We start from the raw sequence: 19,114 nt of genomic DNA on the forward strand, positions 1-19,114 counted from the left end.
TAAATATTTTTTGTATCTTCTTGGTCTCTGCCGCCATTCTTTGTTTATCTTTTGGCCATGCCGTGCGGCATGCAGGATCTTAGTTCCCTGACCAAAGATCAAACCTGCGCCCCCTGAAGTAGAAGTGTGGCATCCTAACCACTGACCACCAGGGAGTTCCTTGTGCCTCTGTTCTTTTTCTGAGATTTTGGATCATCTTTACTATCATTTTCCTGAATTATTTTTCAGGCAGATTGACTATCTCCACTTCATTTGGTTATTTTTCCCTAGGCTTTATCTTGTTCCTTCATTTGGAACATATTTCTCTGTCATTTCATTTTGTATAACTTTCTGTGATTGCAGTCTCTGTTCTGCAGGCTACAGGGTTGTCGCTGCTCCTCTTGCTTCAGCTGTCAGCCCCCTGGTGGGTGAGGCTGTCCAAGAGGCTTGTTCAGGCTTTCTGATTGGAGGGTCTGGCATGCCCACTGGTGAGTGGAGCTGGGTCTTGTCCCTCTAATGGGCAGGGCGCTGTCAAGGCTTGTGTTTAGAGGCAGCTGGCATCATCAACTCAGTGGACATGAGTTTGAGCAAACTTTGGGAGATAGTGAAGGACAGAGAAGCCTGGCATGTTGCAGTCCATGAGGTCACAAAGAACTGGACACTCATTGACCAAACAAGTGCATTTCGGATGACTTTAGCAGCCTGTCTGTCTTTGGGTGGGGCTGTTTTCCCACCCTGTTGGTTGACCTCTGGGACTACTCACCTAATGAATATTCCTTGGGGCCTCTGCCACCAGTGTCCTTGCCACCCCGCTGCCTCCACCGCTGGTGAGCCACAGCCAACTCCTGCCTCCTCTGGAGACCTTCCAGAACCCACCAGTAGGTCTGTTCTGGGCTCCTGTGGAGTCACTGCTTTGCTTTGGGTCTCAGGGCACTGAAACCTTATGTGTGCTTTCCATGGTGGTGTCTCTGCTTCCTTCAGTCCTATGGAGCTCTTGCACCCAAGCCCCTCTGGCCTGGAAAGCCAAATGCTCTGAGACACTTCCTCCTGATTGCAGACCCCAGGCTGAGGAGCCTGATGTGGGGCTTGGAACTCTCCCTCCTGTGGAAGAAACTGTGATGTGTGTGCTTTCCAGTTCGTGGATTGCCTGTCCTGTTGGTATGGGATTTGATTTTATTGCAAAAGCGCCCCTTCTATTGTCTCGTTGAGGCTTTCTCTTTGTCTTTGAAAGTAGAATATCTTTTCTTTTTTTTTTTTTTGGTAGATTCCAGAAAATGATTTTGGCATTTTCGTCAGAGGAGGTGAGCTCAGGTTCTTCTTCTCCACCACCTTGTCCTTTTTCTGGTTTTCCCTGAAAAGAACAAAGTTTGGAACTTCTCAGTGCTGCTTCTCACCAGCTGGCCTGAGAGACAGTTAAAACTGAAGTAGAAGATCCCTTTCTGGGGTGGTTTAATCAAGGAAAAATGGACACTAGACTAAAGAGTTGGGTACATTGTTTCCCCAGTAGTAGAGGTTAATGTTCAACAGGTTATACAAACCTTATCCCCATTGCAAGTAAAATCAGTTCCACTATATTATTCAGGTGCTTCAGAGAAACAATACCAATAGGATGTGTGTGCATACAGGAAGAGATTTACTCTATGAAATTGACTCACACAATTATGAAGAATAGTGAGTCCAAAAATCAGCAGTGTGGACTGGCAGGTTGGAGACCCAGGACAGTCAGTGTTGTAGATGAAGTCCCAAACAGTCTGCTTTGCCTCTTGGCTAGGAAGGCTGGTCTTTCTCCTCTCTTCATGCCTCCAGCTGGTTTGGTGGGGCACACCTGCATTATGGACGGTGATCTGCTTTACCCAGAGGTTACCAATTTAAATGTTAGTCTCATCCGAAAAACCCTCCTGTGACCCACATAATTTGCCATCACATCCACCAAGCTGTAAAGTGAATAGTTTTGTAATAAATTTCCTTAGGCAGTACAGTATATGAATATGTCTGCCCCCAACAACCGCCCCCCCCCCCGTTTATAAAAATGTTTACTGTAAAGGGAAAAAATGTCTTCCTTTGTCATATCATTTTGCAATCCTTTAAGGTTTTATGGGAACACTAGATTTTTTTGAATTATTGGCATTAATCAGTGAACTCTTGGAGATACTTGTTTTGAATAGAATGTGGCCTGTTTGTATTCCAGACAGAAGCAATGAAAGCCTCATTAGTCTTTGTTTGAAACCATCAAGAAGATCTCACCTGACATTTTAGCTTTGTGGTCTGTAAAGGATTCACAGGAATCCTGTTTGATTGTTTATTGGCAACATTTAAAAAATTCCGCAATTGGTATGCCTCTGGTGGGAACAGCTGGGGACCTCTTTGAGCTAGCCATCTGCACAGACAATTCTCAGGATGGCTTTATTTGCTGAGATTAGTCCAGGCACATAACAACAACTGCACCTGGATATGCTTCATCCTTGCTGTAAGGGTGGTGTCTCTGGGAGTGTTTTTAAGCCACCATCTAGCCCCCAGAGGCCTGTGGCTTTGTTTCTGTTCAGGGGAGATATTTTTGATGATGGTACATTTTTTTTCCTTGTAAATTCAAGTGATAATTTGAAAAACTCATCAAACCCAGAGAAATCTTATTCAGCCTTGAAAATCTGCCTTCATTATCATGTTATCAAATCTCATTGTTGTATCATAAAGCTGAACCCATGCAGACAACCTCTCTAGTCATAAACGACCACACACTATGTGGGCAAATAGCTGTAAAGCTTGCATAGTGCTAAGCATGGTGTTGATTGGGGAGGATTACTTCACCTGCTGCTCCTACATGGTCCAGTTATGTCTAGGACGTCACATGTAATTAGGATTTCTTTTCTCAGATGGTTCTCTTATGTTCTACATGCTTTACAGGCAGGGCCACTCTCGCCCGGTCTCTCTCTATTGTCCTCTTTGTAGGCAGTTGTATTCCAGGCTCCAGGGAAGAGCTCTACTGTACTTTGCCAGCCACAGTATTCTGCCCTCATTCATAAAGGTACTGAATGCTACTCCCAACCTACCTTGAGAGTATAACAATTATATAAATGTTAATAGTTTGATTTTACATTAAATCTCATTGATACTTAGAATGTGTTTTATTATTGTGACTAAGAAAAAGGAAAAGTTCCAGAACGCCATGTTGGTTTGTATAAATTTGAAAATGACGTTCTTGACTAACATACAGACACACTTCTTACAAAAATAACCTTTAACAAAGATGTATTGTTTTACATTCGGTAAACACCTACTGAGTCCCTACGGAGCCCCTGTGCAGAGCACAAATGCTTCAAGATCGTACTTTTCTTAGATCAGGTTGACTGGTTAGCATCCTTTTCTTGTGAATTTCTGAACATTTTATCCCCAGATCAATAGATAAATGTGGCAGATGTCTTATACTATTTCCCTTAGCTTAGCTTTAGACTGTCAGGAACGCCTGTCCATTGGATTAACGGCTGCCAACAACTTACTTGGGGGGTCTGTAGAACCCCACAGCTGTGTGCTAGCAAAATGGCAAAAACTGCCCTGGAGTCTTCATGCCCTCAGTCTCCACTTGTGCCACCTTCCATTGGAAACTTCTTTGTTCTCAATTTTTTTCTATTTGAAATTTTAGATATCTGTTGTCCACTCTGGTAACTCATCCCATCCACTATTGATTTTCACAGAGAAAGGTAGGAAACTGAGATGGTTTACTAAAATGCCAGTAAGGTCAAGGCTTGTTATACAGAAATCAAAGGTAATGATTATCATCATCATCGTCTTATCGTCAGGCAGAAAAAGGGAGGTAGCACGCCACTTACCTTAGCTTGTAATGGTACATCATCAGCCACCTTTCTCCTTGCTCCTCTCTCCCTCCATCAAGCTTTTCTCCCAGCGTTTTCCTGTGCGGCAGTGTGCAGATGTGGGATACCTACTGGCTGAGGCTCTGGTGCTCTGTCAGCAGCCACCTTTTTCTTTCTGAACCTATGGTTTTCATGTTTTATTTCCCCCTCAGTCACCCATCCGTAGAAGACTCCCTCAGCCATCCCTTTGCTAATCAATTACTATATTAAAACCAGCCCTACAGAACAGCTTCCAGTGGGTGAGTAGGCTGTCTCAGACATATTTGTCCCATGAAACCTTTATTTGCCCTCGAAAGGGACTGAAAGCCTAAGAGACTTCTCAATCTCTGCCTTTTTTATTTGCCTTTTTTTTTTTTTTTTTTAAACTATGGCCTGTTATAGCCAGACTTGCCTGTTGGATGTTTCTGAACTCTCTGGTCCGAGGCTCTTTCCCAGCTGGAATTGTCTGAGTCTACAGATTCAAGGAGTTCCATCATGTCAGTTTATTCAGCAGAATGGCTCCACGGTATCCAGTCTTCCTCGGCAAGGGAAGGGTCCTGCTCTCTCTCCAGACTGTCTGGGTGGCATTGGTGGTACAGTGGTGAATACAGCTGCCTTCCAGATTACCTGGGTGCTGGGACTGGTCTCAGTGACAAGAGAACCTCTGTGGCAGTCAGGCTGTTCACTGCACCGTGCCTCAGACATCCCACACTTCGTCCACCTCTGGATTTTGCACAGAGCCTGCCACTTTACTTCCTTTTGTCCAAGCCCTCGCTCTTAAGTGTACATTCCGTGTTTCTCAGTCCTTCCAGCCCTCGCTTTTCTCTGGACTCCTGCACCGTATATAGTGAATACTTCCTGACTTAATACTTGTCTGTCCTCTTGTGCTTGCATGCGTTTGCGTGACCTGAATTAGATGCTAGGAGGGATGTATTTTACACTTCTCTTTACCCCTAGTCGTTCATGGTAGTTACTTACTAAAATACACAAAATTCTTTTGGACATATATCTGCCCCTCACACCAGAAGATGTGACTTCAGGTAGGATTAAACATAATTTCAAAAGGGATAGAGCCTTCATCTTGTCTCTCTTCAGATTGACTGCTCTAACTTGGTAAATGTGGGGAAGAGCTTCTCTCTCTGTTGTTGGTTTATGGCACTTCCAGAAATGTTATTTTTAAGGCAGGCCTCACCATACCAGCTGCCCGCACTTCAGGGTGTCAGAATCGTGGCCCAGAGCAGTGCAGACTGTGGAGGTCTGCTGGTGAGGCTCCTGCCCTGCGCCGGCTGCTGCATGGTCCTTCCTCTACCTCTTCCACTCCTCCTCTCACCAGTTGGCCTTAACTCCAGATCTGAGTGTGAAAACAACCCAGAGAGGGTGGTAGCTTGGTTGCCGAAGTCTGATTTGCGCTCAGACTAGCTTTATCTGCGCCTGTCCCTTGAATGGAGCAGACAGAAATGGAAGTGAGCAGAAAGCAAGGCTGGGAAGCCTCTCAAGGGGCTTGGAGACGTGCAGGCAGCTCCTGTCTTCTACAGGCAGCTCCAGTGGTGGGAAGTCTGCAGTGTGCCCGACACTGAGTCAGTGCTTTAGAAGGGAGAGAACACTGACCGCTTTACCCCGAGGAAGTGGAAAGCGGAGGACCTGAATGATTTGGTAAAGGTTGGGCAAGCAGTACTAGCAGATTAGGATGCAAATCCACGTGCAGTGGGCTCCCCAGTCCTTGCCCATGAACCCCCAGGGTCTGTCACCTTGCTAGGAATGTCTCCTGGGTTCCTTGCTAGTCTGAGCCAGGTCACTTTAGTCAGATGTCATGCTTGAAAACCCCCAGAAGCCTCCCTTTCCCATCTCTTCTCTTCCCAGTCCCTCTGCACATCTCTACCAGACTGAATTATCTGGTCCCTCTTTTGTCGTTACTTGTATCCTCAGGAATCTGCAATGCTTCCCCATTGTTACCAAAACACAAACCCTTTGGCCTTGCATTCGAAGCCCTGTCCAGCCTCTGTCTTCCTCACGGACTTCATCCTCCTTTGCTCTCTTGGTTGGCCCTGTGAACCCACATGCCAGCTACATGCTCTGGCTCTGGACATGGCCTGGAGCAGTCCCGCTTGCTGCTCCACAGGTGCATGTCTTTTAACAGCCAGGTACAAGCCTTCTGTGAAGCCTGGAATCCTGTATTGCGGCATGGTGAAGGCCCTGCATACTTACAACTTTGCTCAACTGGTGTAACCTGCCAGGCTCCCCCTCTCAATGGGATTTTCCAGGCAAGAATACTGGAGGGGGTAGCCATTCCCTTCTCCAGGGGATCTTCCTGACCCAGGGATTGAACCTGGGTCTTTGGCATTGCAGGCAGATTCTTTATCATCTGAGCCACTAGAGAAGCCCTTATTTTTACTTTATTTGTTATTTTCTCCCTGCACTTTGACTGAAAGCCACTTAAAGCATGACTGCACATTTTCAGTGATAAGTGAAGTTGCTCAGTCATGTCGGACTCTTTGCGATCCCATGGACTGTAGCCTAGCAGGCTCCTCCATCCATGGAATTTTCTAGGCAAGAGTACTGGAGTGGGTTGCCATTTCCTTCTCCAGGGGATCTTCCCCACCCAGGGATCGAACCCAGGTCTCCTGCATTGCGGGCAGATACTTTACTGTCTGAGCCACCAGGGAAGCCCAAAGTGAAAGTGTTAAGTTGCGCAATCATTTTGTCCAACTCTCTGCGACCCCATAGGCTGTAGCCACCAGACTTCTTTGCAGGAATACTGGAGTGGGTTGGAGGGAATCTTCTCAACCCAGGGATTGAACCCAGGTCTCCCACATTGCATTGCAGGCAGATTCTTTACCATCTGAGCCACTAGGGAAGGTGGTAGTCAGTAAACATTGGTTAAATAAGTAAATCATGCTCTGGTGCTCTGTCTCACTGGGGTTTTGCTTTACATTAGTATATGTTCCACCACACTAAAGGTTACACAATTTGAAAAATGAAGAAACTAGGATCTTGCATAAATTTCTGATTGGGGACGTCAATATATTGAGCTATATATGAACTTTATTGTTCTTATAGATTGATGTATAAAAATATTGGTATATTGATTGCTCGTGGAGCATGGTGGAGGAGGGTGAGGCCACAAAAAATATTGGTTACAATAAATGTTATGTTCTTTTGCTTTTAGCTTATGATATGCTAGATAACTAAGTAAATAATGCACATGGCAGAAATAGTTGGATAAGATTATTTAATATTGCTTTCAATATAGTGATTGCCCTTGGGACTAAATTAAGCATTCTGTGATTCAGTATATAAAATCAGAGAACCAAAACTGTGGCTGCAGTTTCCCTTAGGCCACTCAATTTTTTTCAGTAGATTTACCTTTTTAATTATGTTTTGCTTAGGCTAATTTTAAAATCACTTTGCATTCCCTGAGAGCAGTGTTCTTCATGTGTCAAGGGGACACACGTTTAACAGTCATAAAACTGTCTGTAAAAGCAAAACTCTCATTGCCCCCAGAGGATCTTTTTTTTTTTTAAAGAATCAAAATGTGCAAGCTCCTAAAAAAATAGCTTAACAAAGTACGTACAACAGCTTAAGGGGCTATATAAATCATTTTCTACATCCTTTACCCCACTTTGTGCTCTAAAACCAAAAAAACTCCTTCAGGGGAATGTATCTACCCTGCTACAAATTGGAGTATTAGCTGAAGTTAATGGTAGAGGATAACAGTATAAACTAATAAGCATTAAATAAATCTTATTAATTAAAAATGAGTATATGAGAGAATAGCATTGAAACATTTGTATTACCGTATGTAAAATAGATGACCAGAGCAAATTCGGTGCATGAAACAGGGTACCCAAAGCTGGTGCCCTGGAACAGCCCAGAGGGATGGGGTGAGGAGGGAGTTGGGCAAGGGGGATGGTTTCAGGATGGTGGGACACATGTATACCCATGGCTGATTCATGTCGACGTATGCAAAAACCACCACAATATTGTAAACTGATTATCCTTCAATTAAAATAAATAAATAAATTTTTTTAAATGAGTATTCTCATGAAGAAAGAACACAGGATGTCATAAAGCTTGGGTCCTGGAACTGACCTCTGACTTATCACATGAGTCTGAGAAAGTAATTAAGTCTCCCCTCCTACTTGTCCTCCCTCCACCAGGATGAAAACATAAATCTTTTTAAGGGTCTTGTTGAGTCATTGTGGAAACAGTATGTACTACATATTCTTGCTAAACACCATTGGGGAGAATAAGCAGGAAAATTATGAACCAAGACTTTAAAAGAGTAGTGTAAGTTACTTACTTAGTGGTTTTGACTGGCCTTTGGTTGAGAAAGAGCTGAAAGTGTTGAACCAGGTTTCCTGAAAAGAAATATATACAGAATTTATTTTTCACTTAGTGATCACAGAAACCTATTCTGATTAGTTTCATTATTGAGAATGTGATTTCAGCTCCCTTGAAAAAGATCCCAGATAAATAAATTGGGTTATAAAGTTTATTTTTAATTTTTATATTATTTGATTTATTATTATTTTTTAAACACTATTTATTTGACTGTACTGGGTCTTAGTTGCAGCACATGGGATCTTCTGATCTTTGTTGAGACACATGAGATCTTGTACTAATAGTTGAGCGTGTGGGATCCTTAGTAGCGGCGTGTGGGATCTCGCTCTCTGACCAGGGATGGAACCCAGGCCCCTGCATTGAGAGCACGGTCTTAGCCACTGGACCACCAAGGAAGTCCCTTCTTATATTATTTTTAAAAATGAGTGTTAAGTAGTGTAATGAGGTTTAGTCCTCACTTTCCTGTGGATGAATTTTGTGAGTGACTGAATGAGTCTTTAGCAAACTGAGATTCTGCTTCACAGGAGTATTTTGAGAATAAGCTTTAGACTGTGTAAGTTCTTAAGAAAGGAGTTAGGGCCCTTTGGAGAAATGGCTGATTCTATGACTGGGCCAGGGGAAGCAAGTAACTTCTTACGCTGTCACAAAATGAGGAAGTTGTCATGAAAATATGGGCATGTTGAAATGACACAGGGGCTCACCGAAAGGAGCTTGCAAGAACTAAGTCTGGGATAGTCTGAACAACAAAATAAGTAATAGTAGTAACGGATTACAATCCCTAGAAAAAATAAGTATCTGTGAGTCCGTGCTTCTGTGAGCAAATAATTGAGTACATTTCAATTGAATACATTTGAATAGATAAATGAGGGAGAAGGAGCAGCTCCTGCTAGGATAGAATTCTCGTTAGTAAATATAGAAGAAATGATGGAAATAGAAAATCACTATTTGGCAGCCAGCACAGTAGTGACTGTTGCAGACCACATCCACCTATGTATGTATGTCTGCTGAAAGTAATAGATGGAGGTATGGTAAGAAGCAGGATATTTGAACTATCTCTTCACAAGATACTTAACATTACAAAGAGAAAAGAACTAACTTTACAGTGGGGAAACCTAGACAAATACCACATTTAAACAAGTGTTCCAGGTTGACACCATCTGTACTGAGTCCTGACCGTAGCGTGTCCCTCCTGCTACAGTCCTGCGTGATGAAAAGGGCGCAGCGTCACCTCAGTGATGGTGTTTCCCCCCATTGTTTTCAATTATACTTTTTTATCTTGAAAAAATTATAGATTCACATGCATTTGTAAGAAAAATACAAAGAGAGAGCCCATGTATCCTTTACCCCAGTGGCAACGGTAGTTGTAACACAGTGGTATAGCGTCATCACTGAGATGCTGACAGTGGTGTAATCAAGGTACAAGCATTCCCGTCACTACAAAGATCACTCCTGTTGCCCTGGTCTAGCTAACCGCCTTTTCAAAAGTTGGGTTATTTCCCTGGTTCTGAGTTGTAAGAATTCTTCATATATTCTGCATCATACAGACTTTAATCCTCAGTCTGCTAATAGAGTAAATCATACTGGTTATTATTTTAAATTATACTAAAATGCACATAATATTTGCCATCATAACCATTTTTTAGTATACAGTACAGCAGTATTAAGTAGGTTCGGTTGTTGTGCAACCGTTGCCAACAGCCATCTCCAGAATTCTTTCCATGCTGCAAAACTGGAACCAAAACTATCCCTCTTAAACAACTCCCCCCTAAGCCGCTGGAAAAGACAACTCCACCTCCTTTCTCTGTGAGTTTGGCTATTCTAGGTGACTCATACAGCTGGAATCATAAAGGGCTTATATTTTTGTCACTGGCCTGTTTCACGTAACATGGTATCCGCAGGGTTCATCCACATTATGGTATGGTTTTCCTTACTCTCTGAGGCTGAATAGCATTGCATTGTATGTATATACCATATATCTTGTTTATCTAGCCATCCATAGATGGACCCTCAGGTGGCTTCCACCTTTTTTGGTTATTGCAAATAACACTGCCAGGAGTGTGGTGCAGATGTCTCTTCCAGACTCTGCTTTCAGTTCTTTTGGGTGTGTTCCCAGAGGTGGAATGTTGGGTCGCTGTGGTATCTAGATTCTTTTCTCTCTCTCTCTCTCTACTTTTCTCTTCTCCAAGCCCTGACTGTCTTTGAGTATCTTTCCTTTTAGGGATTTAAGTTTTAAAAGTTTGTACCCATTTTTTTTTCTTTAAATAACACAGTAAACCTTTCATTAAGACAGTTGTTCAGAGAATACAGTGGTTACTGAATTTCCTAAGTGGCCAGAAACCCCTTCTCTGCCCGTGTTTTTGCATCTGTACCCCAACATCCCCAGATAACGGCTGTCATTCCAGCTCTGAATAAACACATTTAGTAGGTGTAACTTGTAGAAGAAAATATTATCTGGAATGCAGCATTCACTTTTCTCTCCAAGCTGCGTTTCTCTTACTTTTACTACACTTCAAGAAAGAAAAATGGTATTTTGGAGGGGAGAGGATTAGAGAGAGTAACAGGTAGAAGAACCGAGAAAAAAATTATGAAGAAACACAAAGGAGGGTAAGGGGCGGGGGCAGCAAGGAGGGTGAGTGAGTGTAGGAGAGGCTGGGCAGATGGCCCAGGGTCAGGCTGCAGGATGCCCTCCACCTTTGGATGAGGCAGAGCCCTGGTCCCTCTGGGTCTTAAGATCGTCTTACGCCGTAACAAGTGGGTGACTAACCCAGAGGTTACTTGGGCCAGAATGTGTTTAATCAGCATCTGCAACAAGCATTTCTTGAGCATCTGCCATCCGCAGCCTCCTGAACTCAGTAACCAGCAGTCTACCAGCCAAGGAGTGAAAAGACCAAACCGCCGTTTCAGGTGTTGAGTTCACTACTCTGTGGACAGTAGGCCCTTAAATTCTCCCAGTCCCCTCTCTGTCTCCTGCCCAGCCTCATTTTTCTCTAATCCTGGGGGCTGGTGGATCAGAGGTGAGGCCTGAAGGTCTGCCTTTTTGCTCTCTCTGCTTAGAGGCAGAGGTCCTGCTGTAACAAACTGTTAGATCTTGCCTGACTTGAACTTTGCCTGACAAGGAGTAATGCCCTCCTTTACAGATAACAGTATTGAAGATTCCTGATATATTTAAAACAGTTTCCCAAGCAAGCATGATGTTCTTCTTGCTTGTATTTTTGGTAACCGTAGGATTTGTGTGAAACATATCCAGGCTTGGAAGCAGACCTGGGACCCCAAAGGTTTAACAGTTTTAACCCCAAATTAATTTTTTTTTGTTTTTGTTTTTTGGCTGCAGTATGCAGCATGCAGGATCTAGTTCCCTGACCAGGGACTAAACTCAGGCCCTTGGCAGTGAGAGCAAGGAGTCCTAACCGCTGGATAGCCAGAGAAGTTCCCTTACTCCAGAATGAAGCCCAGTGTATTTTTAGAATAACGTAATTACAGAGAAGTTGTGGCATCTAAGCCTACTTCTGTGTACAGGAGCCAAGAAACAGAGGTAAAAAATACAGGCAGGCTTGATTGATCTTAATACATGAGTGATGTCGTAATGTCTCTGGCACAGTTTGCTGTTTACATGTCTGATCTAAAGTTTCTCTTCAAAAATCTGAGGTAGTTTTCCTTACAAATGCGATCCCTATTGTAGAACTTTCAATTTGACGGAGAACTAAAACAAATGGGAGCAGAGCACAGTGGGTGATTTGCCTACGAAGAGATGCTCATGAGAAGGTCATAAACCGGCAGTTCTCAACAAGGGCTATTTTGCCTCCGGGAGCATGTAACAACAGCTGGAGACACTTTTGATGTCAGCCCTGGGAGGAGGTTCTGTTGGCATCTAGTGGGTAGAGGCCAAGGATGCTGCCAAACATCCTGCAGTGCAAGGGGCAGCCCCTCAGCAAAGGGTTATCTGGTCCAAAACGGCGACAGCACTGAGGTTAAAAAGCAGTGATAAGTATGCGTGGACGATATCCCATGGACTGATTGATAAACCAGTTACACTAGGAATAAACCCAGGGTGGTGCCCACATTTGTGGCTTTACTCTCTAGGACTTTGAGTACTTTTTTCTTCCAGATTTATATTTTTAAATCATATTTTGTTGTTGTTCAGTCGCTCAGTCATTGTTTGACTCTTTGCGACCCAATGGACTGCAGCACGCCAGGCTTCCGTGTTCTTCACTATCTCCTGGAGTTTGCTCAGACTCATGTCCATTGAGTCAGTGATGCCATCCAACCATCTCATCCTCTGTTGCCCTCTTCTTCTCCTGCCCTCAGTCTTTCCCAGCATCAGGGTCTTTTCCAGTGAGTTGGCTCTTCACATCAGGTGGCCAAAGTATTGGAGCTTCAGCTTCAGCATCAGTCCTTCCAGTGAATATTCAGGGTTGATTTCTTTAGGATTCACTGGTATGATCTCCTTGCTGCCCAAGGGACTCTCGAGTCTTCTCCGACACCATAGTTAGAAAGCATCGATTCTTTGGTGGTAAGCCTTCCTTCTGGTCCAGTCTTACATCCATACATAACTACTGGAAAAACCATAACTTGGATTATACAGACGTTTGTTGGCAAAGTGATCTCTCAGCTTTTTAATACACTCTCTAGGTTTGTCATAGTTTTTCTTCCAAGGAGCAAGCATCTTTACCTTCATGGCTACAGTCGCTGTCCACAGTGATTTTGGAGCCCAGGAAAACAAAATCTGCTAGTGTTTCCATTTTTCCCCATCTATTTGCCATGAAGTGATGGGACAAGATGCCATGATCTTAGTCTTTTGAATGTTGAGTTTTAAGTCAGATTTTCACTCTCCTATTTCAGCCTCATCAAGAGGCTCTTCAGTTCCTCTCTTCTTTCTGCCATTAGGGTGGTGTCATGTGCATATCTGAGATTGTTGATATTTCTCCTGGCAGTCTTTTGATTCCAGCTTGAGCTTCATCCAGCCTGGCATTTCACATGATGTACTTTGCATAAAAGTTATATAAGCAGGGTGACAATATACAGCCTTGACAAACTCCTTTACCAATTTCGAACCAGTCCATTGTTCCATGTCCAGTTCTAACTGTTGCTCTTGTCCTACATACAGGTTTCTCAGGAGACAGGTGAAGTAGTCTAGGATTCCCATCTCTTTAAGAATTGTCCACAGTTTGTTGTGATCCACACAGACCAAGACTTCAGTGTAGTCACTGAAGCAGAAGTAGATGTTTTTCTAGAATTCTGTTTCTTTTCCTATGATCCAATGGATGTTGGCAATTTGATCTCTGGTTCTTCTGCCTCTTCTAAATCTAGCTTGTATATCTGGAAGTACTTGGTTCATGTACTGTTGAAGCCTAGCTTGAAAAATTTTGAGCATTATCTTGCTAGCATGTGAAATGAGTGCAATTGTGCAGTAATTTGAACATTCTTTGCCATTGCCCTTTTTTGAGATTGGAATGAAAACTGACCTTTTCCAGTCCTGTGGCCACTGCTGAATTTCCCAGCTTTCTGGCATATTGAGTGCAGCACTTTCACAGCATCATCTTTCAGGATCTGAGATAGCGCAACTGGAATTCTATCACCTCCACTGCTTTGTTTGTTGTAATGCTTCCTAAGGCCCACTTAACTTCGCGCTCTGGCTCTAGGTGATTGACCATGCCATTGTGATTATCTGGGTCATTAGATCTTTTTTGTACAGTTTTTCTGTGTGTTCTTGCCACCTCTTAATCTCTTCTGCTTCTGTTAGGTCTATACCATTTCTGTCCTTTATTGTGCCCATCTTTGCATGAAATGTTCCCTTGGTACCTCTGAGTTTCTTGAGCTCTCTAGTCTTTTCCATTCTGTTGTTTTCCTCTATTTCTTTGCATTGTTCACTTAGGAAGGCTTTCTTATCTCTTCCTTGCTATTCTTTGGAACTCTGCATTCTGATGGGTATATCTTTCCTTTTCTCCTTTTGCCTTTAGCTTCTCTTCTTTTCTCAGTTATTTATAAGGCCTGCTTAGACAACCATTTTGCCTTTTTACATTTCTTTTTCTTCAGGATGGTTTTGATCACCACCTCCTGTACAGTGTTACAAACTTCCGTCCATAGTTCTTCAGGCACTGTATCAGATCTGATCCCTTGAATCTATTTGTCACTTCCACTGTATAATCATAAGGGATTAGATTTAGGTCATACCTTAATCAGTTAGTTCATTCATTCAGTCCTGTCTGACTCTTTGCTACCTCATGGAATGCAGCATGCCAGGCTTCCCTGTCCATCACCAACTCCCAGAGCTTGCTCAAACTCATGTCCATCGAGTCGGTGATGCCATCCAACCATCTCATCCTCTGTCGTCCCCTTCTCCCCTGCCTTCACTCTTTCCCACCATCTGGGTCTTTTCTAATAAGTCAGTTCTTTGCATCAGGTGGCCAAAGTATTGGAGCTTCAGCTTCGGCATCAGTCCTTCCAGTGAATATTCAGGACTAATGTCCTTTAGGATTGAGTGGTCTGATCTTGCAATCCAAGGGACCCTCAAGAGTCTTCTCCAATACCACAGTTCAAAAGCATCAGTTCTTTGGCACTCAACTTTCTTTATGATCCAACTCTCACATCTCTACTGACTTCTTGAAAAGCCATAGCTTTGACTAGACAGACCTTTGTCAGGAAAGTAGTGTCTCTGCTTTTGAGTGTGCTATCTAGGTTGGTCATAGCTTTTCTTCCAAGGAGCAAGTGTCTTTTAATTTTATGACTACAGTCACCATCTGCAGTGATTTTGGAGCCCAAGAAAATAAAAATCTGTCACTGTTTGCATTGTTTCCCCGTATTTACCACGATGTGATGGGACTAGATGCCGTGATCTTAGTTTTTTGAATGTCGAGTTTAAGCCAGCTTTTTAACTCTCCTCTTTTACTTTCATCAAGAGACTCTTTAGTTCCTCTTCGCTTTCTACCATTAGGGTGGTGTCATTTGCATATCTGAGGTTATTGATATTTCTCCCGGCAATCTTGATACCAGCTTGTGCTTCATCCAGCGTGGCATTTTGCATGATGTAATCTGTGTGTAAGAGTCGGACACGACTGAGCGACTGAACTGAACTGAACTGAATCTGTGTGTAATTTAAAAAATCCATCTGCCCTGTGATGGATAAGGATAAGAAGCTTGTGGAAGCTTGCTGATGGGAGGGACTGGCTATACCTGAATGGCCTAGTGGTTTTCCCTACTTTCTTCAAGTTGTGTGAATTTTGCAATAAGGAGTTCATGATCTGAGCCACAGTCAGCTCCAGGTTTTGTTTTTACTGACTGTATACAGCTTCTCCACCTTCAGCTGCAAAGAATATCAATCTGATTTCAGTATGAGCATCTGGTGATGTCTCTGTGTAGAGTCCGTCTCTTGTGTTGTTGGAAGAGGGTGTTTGCTAAGACCAGTGCAATCTCTTGGCAAAACTCAGTTAGTCTTTGCCCTGCTTCACTTTGTACTCCAAGGCCAAACTTGCGTTTACTCCAGGTATCTCTTAACTTCCTAGTTTTGCATTCCAGTTCCCTATGATGAATTTGACATCTTTTTTGGTGATAGTTCTAGAAAGTCTTGTAGGTCCTCATAAAAGTGTTCAGCTTAAGCGTGTTCAGGGCATAGACTAGGATTACTGTAATATTGAATGGTTTGCCTTGGAAACTTAGATCATTCTGTCATTTTTGAGATGGCACCAAAGTACTGCATTTCAGACTCTCTTTTAACTGTGAGGGCTGCTCCATTTCTTATAAGTGATTCTTGCCCAGTAGTAGATAAAATTGTTTAGTCACTAAGTTGTGTCTGATTCTTCTTTGACCCCCTGGGCTGTAACCCACCAGGCTCCCCTGTTCATGGGATTTTCCAGGCAAGCGTATTGGAGTGGGTTACCGTTTCCTTCTTCAGGGGAGTAGATAAAATGGTCATCTGGATTAAATTCTCCCATTGCTGTCCACTTTAGTTCACTGATTCCTAGAGTGTCCGTGTACACTGTTGCCATCTCCTCTTTGACCACTTCCAATTTACTTGATTTATGGACCTAACATTCCAGATTTCAGTACAGTTATTGTTCTTCACAGCCTCAGACTTTACTTTCACCACCGAACACATCCAGGACTGGTCGTTGTTTCTTCTTTGGCTCAGCCTCTTCATTCCTTCTGCAGCTGTTTCTCCGCTCTTCTCCAGTAGCATGCTGGACACCAGCTGATCCTGGGGGGTTCATCTTTCAGTGTCATATCATTTTGTCTTTTCATACTGTTCATGGGGTTCTCAAGGCAAGAATGCTGAAGTGGTTTGCCCTTCTCCAGTGGGCCACGTTTTGTCAGAACTCTCCACCATGACCCATCTGTTCTGGGTGGCCCTACACCGCATGGCTCAGTTTCATTAAGTTAAACAGAGCTGTCATCCATGTGATTGTTTTGGTTAGGCTTACAGGTAATTGTTATCTCTATTTTCTTAATACTTTATACAGAGATGGCTTTGTTGACTGTTGAGTGAAGAAAATGAGGAAAGAGACAGTAGGAACAGATCCGGTTAGGTTTCACCTCCACATAAATTCTGTGAGAAACACTTGAGGGTTCAGAGCAGAGGGAAGGTTTGGGGCTAAGCTTCTTGATTTTCTGCAGGTCACTCTTTGCATCTGCTTGTGCCTTTCCTTCTGCTTGGCTGAGGTTGTGCCTGTGAAGCTGGCATTAGGGAGAATATCTCCTGTTTAGGTCACTGATGAGCTTTGGGTTTTAAAAGAGATCGTTTCATACTCTGCACCTTACCCCAGCCACTGAGGGTGACCAGGACAATCCTATAGGCTGTTATCTATTAAATGTGTGTGTGTGTGTGTGTTTGTGTGTGTGTATTCTGATTTACATTTAGAAACCTGAAGAATCATAATCCTGTTAATAAATTTGAAATATCTATTGTTGCTTACTTGCTAAATTCTGTTTAACTTTTTATGACCCCTTGGACTGAAGCCCACCAGGCTCCTCTGTCCTTGAGATTTCCCATGCAAGAATAATGGAGTGGGTTGCCTTTTGCTTCTCCAGGGCATCTGTCTTCCCAATCCAGGGATCGAACTGGAGTCTCCTGCATTGGCAGGTGGATTCTTTCCTGGTGAGCCACTGGGGAAGCCTGTTTAAGTTTCTATATTAGCATCTAATCACTAAAGATAAAATGGAATTATAATTTTATGGTGTATTATACTATTTTACACCATAAAATAAGACTGATGCTGAAGCTGAAACTCCAGTACTTTGGCCACCTGATGCAAAGAGCCGACATACTAAAAAAGACCCTGATGCTGGGAAAGATTGAAGGCAGGAGAAGGGGATGACAATGGATGAGATGGTTGGATGGCATCACTGACTCAATGGACATGAGTTTGAGCAAACTCCAGGAGGTGATTAAGGACAGGGAAGCCTGGCATGCTGCAGTCCATGGGGTCACAGAGTTGAACATGACTGAATAACAACCACAATACTATTTTACAGTGTGTTTTTACCATATTATATTGTAAATGTTCTTTATTCTGGCATGATGGGTAAATCATTTCAAGATGCCTGTAAAATAAGGATGATAGTATCCACCCACCTACTCCAGAAGCATTAAAAAGACTCAAATATAAAATTAAGATTTGTAAAGTGTGTTGAGTTTTTGGATGAAAACACCATGATGTTTATGTACCATGCTGAATTTTTGATTGATTATAACCTTGTTGATTCTATTTTTAGTTTCTTTGGAGATGGTTTTGAAATATTTGTAAAAACATTCTGAGTCCTCCGAGAGAAACCATTATGGCTACCTTAGCCTAGCAGCTGTAGCGCTCTTGGATTTCAGTTGCCTTTCTGTGTCCCCCACAGGCAAGTATGTGTATCAGCCGATGACCCCTGTGGAACAGCTGCCCAGCACTGAGATTCCTGCGAAGCCTCGGGAGCCTGCAAACACCATTCAGATTTCGGTCTCCCTCACTGAACACTTTCTGAAATTCGCATCTGTTTTCCAGCCCCCTCTGCCCCCTGACTCGCCAAGGTACTGTATGATCTCAGACCTCTTTATTGACAACTATCAGGTTAAATGTATCAATGGGAAGATGTGTTACGTGCAGAAGCAGCCGGCGCCACATTCCCACAAAATGAGCCCCGAGGAGGTCTCTGCACACGATGCCTTTATTTCAAAAGAGAGCAGTACACCAAAAATAGATCACTGCTCTTCTCCCTCAAGTTCCGAGGACTCTGGGATCAACGCGATCGGGGCTCACTATGTGGAATCGTGTGACGAGGACACAGAGGAAGGAGCGGAACTGAGCTCAGAGGAAGATTACAGCCCAGAGAGCAGCTGGGAGCCAGATGAGTGCACCCTCCTTTCCCCCTCGCAGTCTGATCTGGAAGTGATTGAGACGATAGAAACCACCGTGTGAGGGCCCGGCGGGGAGCGGCGCCTCTGCTCCACGCTGAGCTCCCGTGCTTCTGTCCGATGGACCCTTTCAGTCAGTGTTTCCTGCCCCTCTGTAACAACCGTAGCAGTTCAGTGGTCTGCTGATTGAGCTTCACTTTTAAATTCGTCTTATAGCTAAGACATTCTTTTGTTATAAATGGTTTTCTTTTGTATCTTCACTTCCTTTCTATGTAGCATCTGGTGTCATGAATTGTGACCCAGCCTTAATTTCACTGGGAACTTTGAAAGCGATGAAGCGATGATCACAGAGCGTCATGGATCAGGTTGAGGAGATACCCAGAGTGAAGGAGACGCTGCTCTATAAGTAGCCAGTTCTTCGCAGAACAACTCTCTGGCAGTCCTTCTGGCATGCTGATGAGCACCGCGACCCTGCTAGCCCCGGGAGGAAAATTGGTTCACGTGACCAGTTCAGGGTGTGTTCTGGTGTGTGCCATTCTGTCGTTTCCCCATCCCTCTTCTACCTGCACTGGCTCTGGGCCAGTGTTGCCACGGCTTCCTGGAGGCCAGCTCAGTCCCCCGT

The 19,114-nt window shown here is 43.5% G+C and overlaps 1 protein-coding gene across 1 annotated transcript in view; it reads left to right on the plus strand.

Moving 5' to 3' along the window:
* The window catches only part of C1H3orf70 (chromosome 1 C3orf70 homolog), a 114,203-nt gene extending 95,558 nt beyond the window's left edge, over positions 1–18,645 (plus strand). Inside the window, exon 2 of the mRNA XM_052647325.1 lies at positions 18,000–18,645. Within this exon, the coding sequence (XP_052503285.1) occupies positions 18,000–18,556 (557 nt within the window). The 3' untranslated portion in view covers positions 18,557–18,645. The remainder of the gene's footprint in view (positions 1–17,999) is intronic.
* The last annotated feature ends 469 nt before the right edge of the window (positions 18,646–19,114 follow it).

Source organism: Budorcas taxicolor, chromosome 1 (assembly GCF_023091745.1).
Source record: "Budorcas taxicolor isolate Tak-1 chromosome 1, Takin1.1, whole genome shotgun sequence".
NCBI classification, from domain to species: domain Eukaryota; kingdom Metazoa; phylum Chordata; class Mammalia; order Artiodactyla; family Bovidae; genus Budorcas; species Budorcas taxicolor.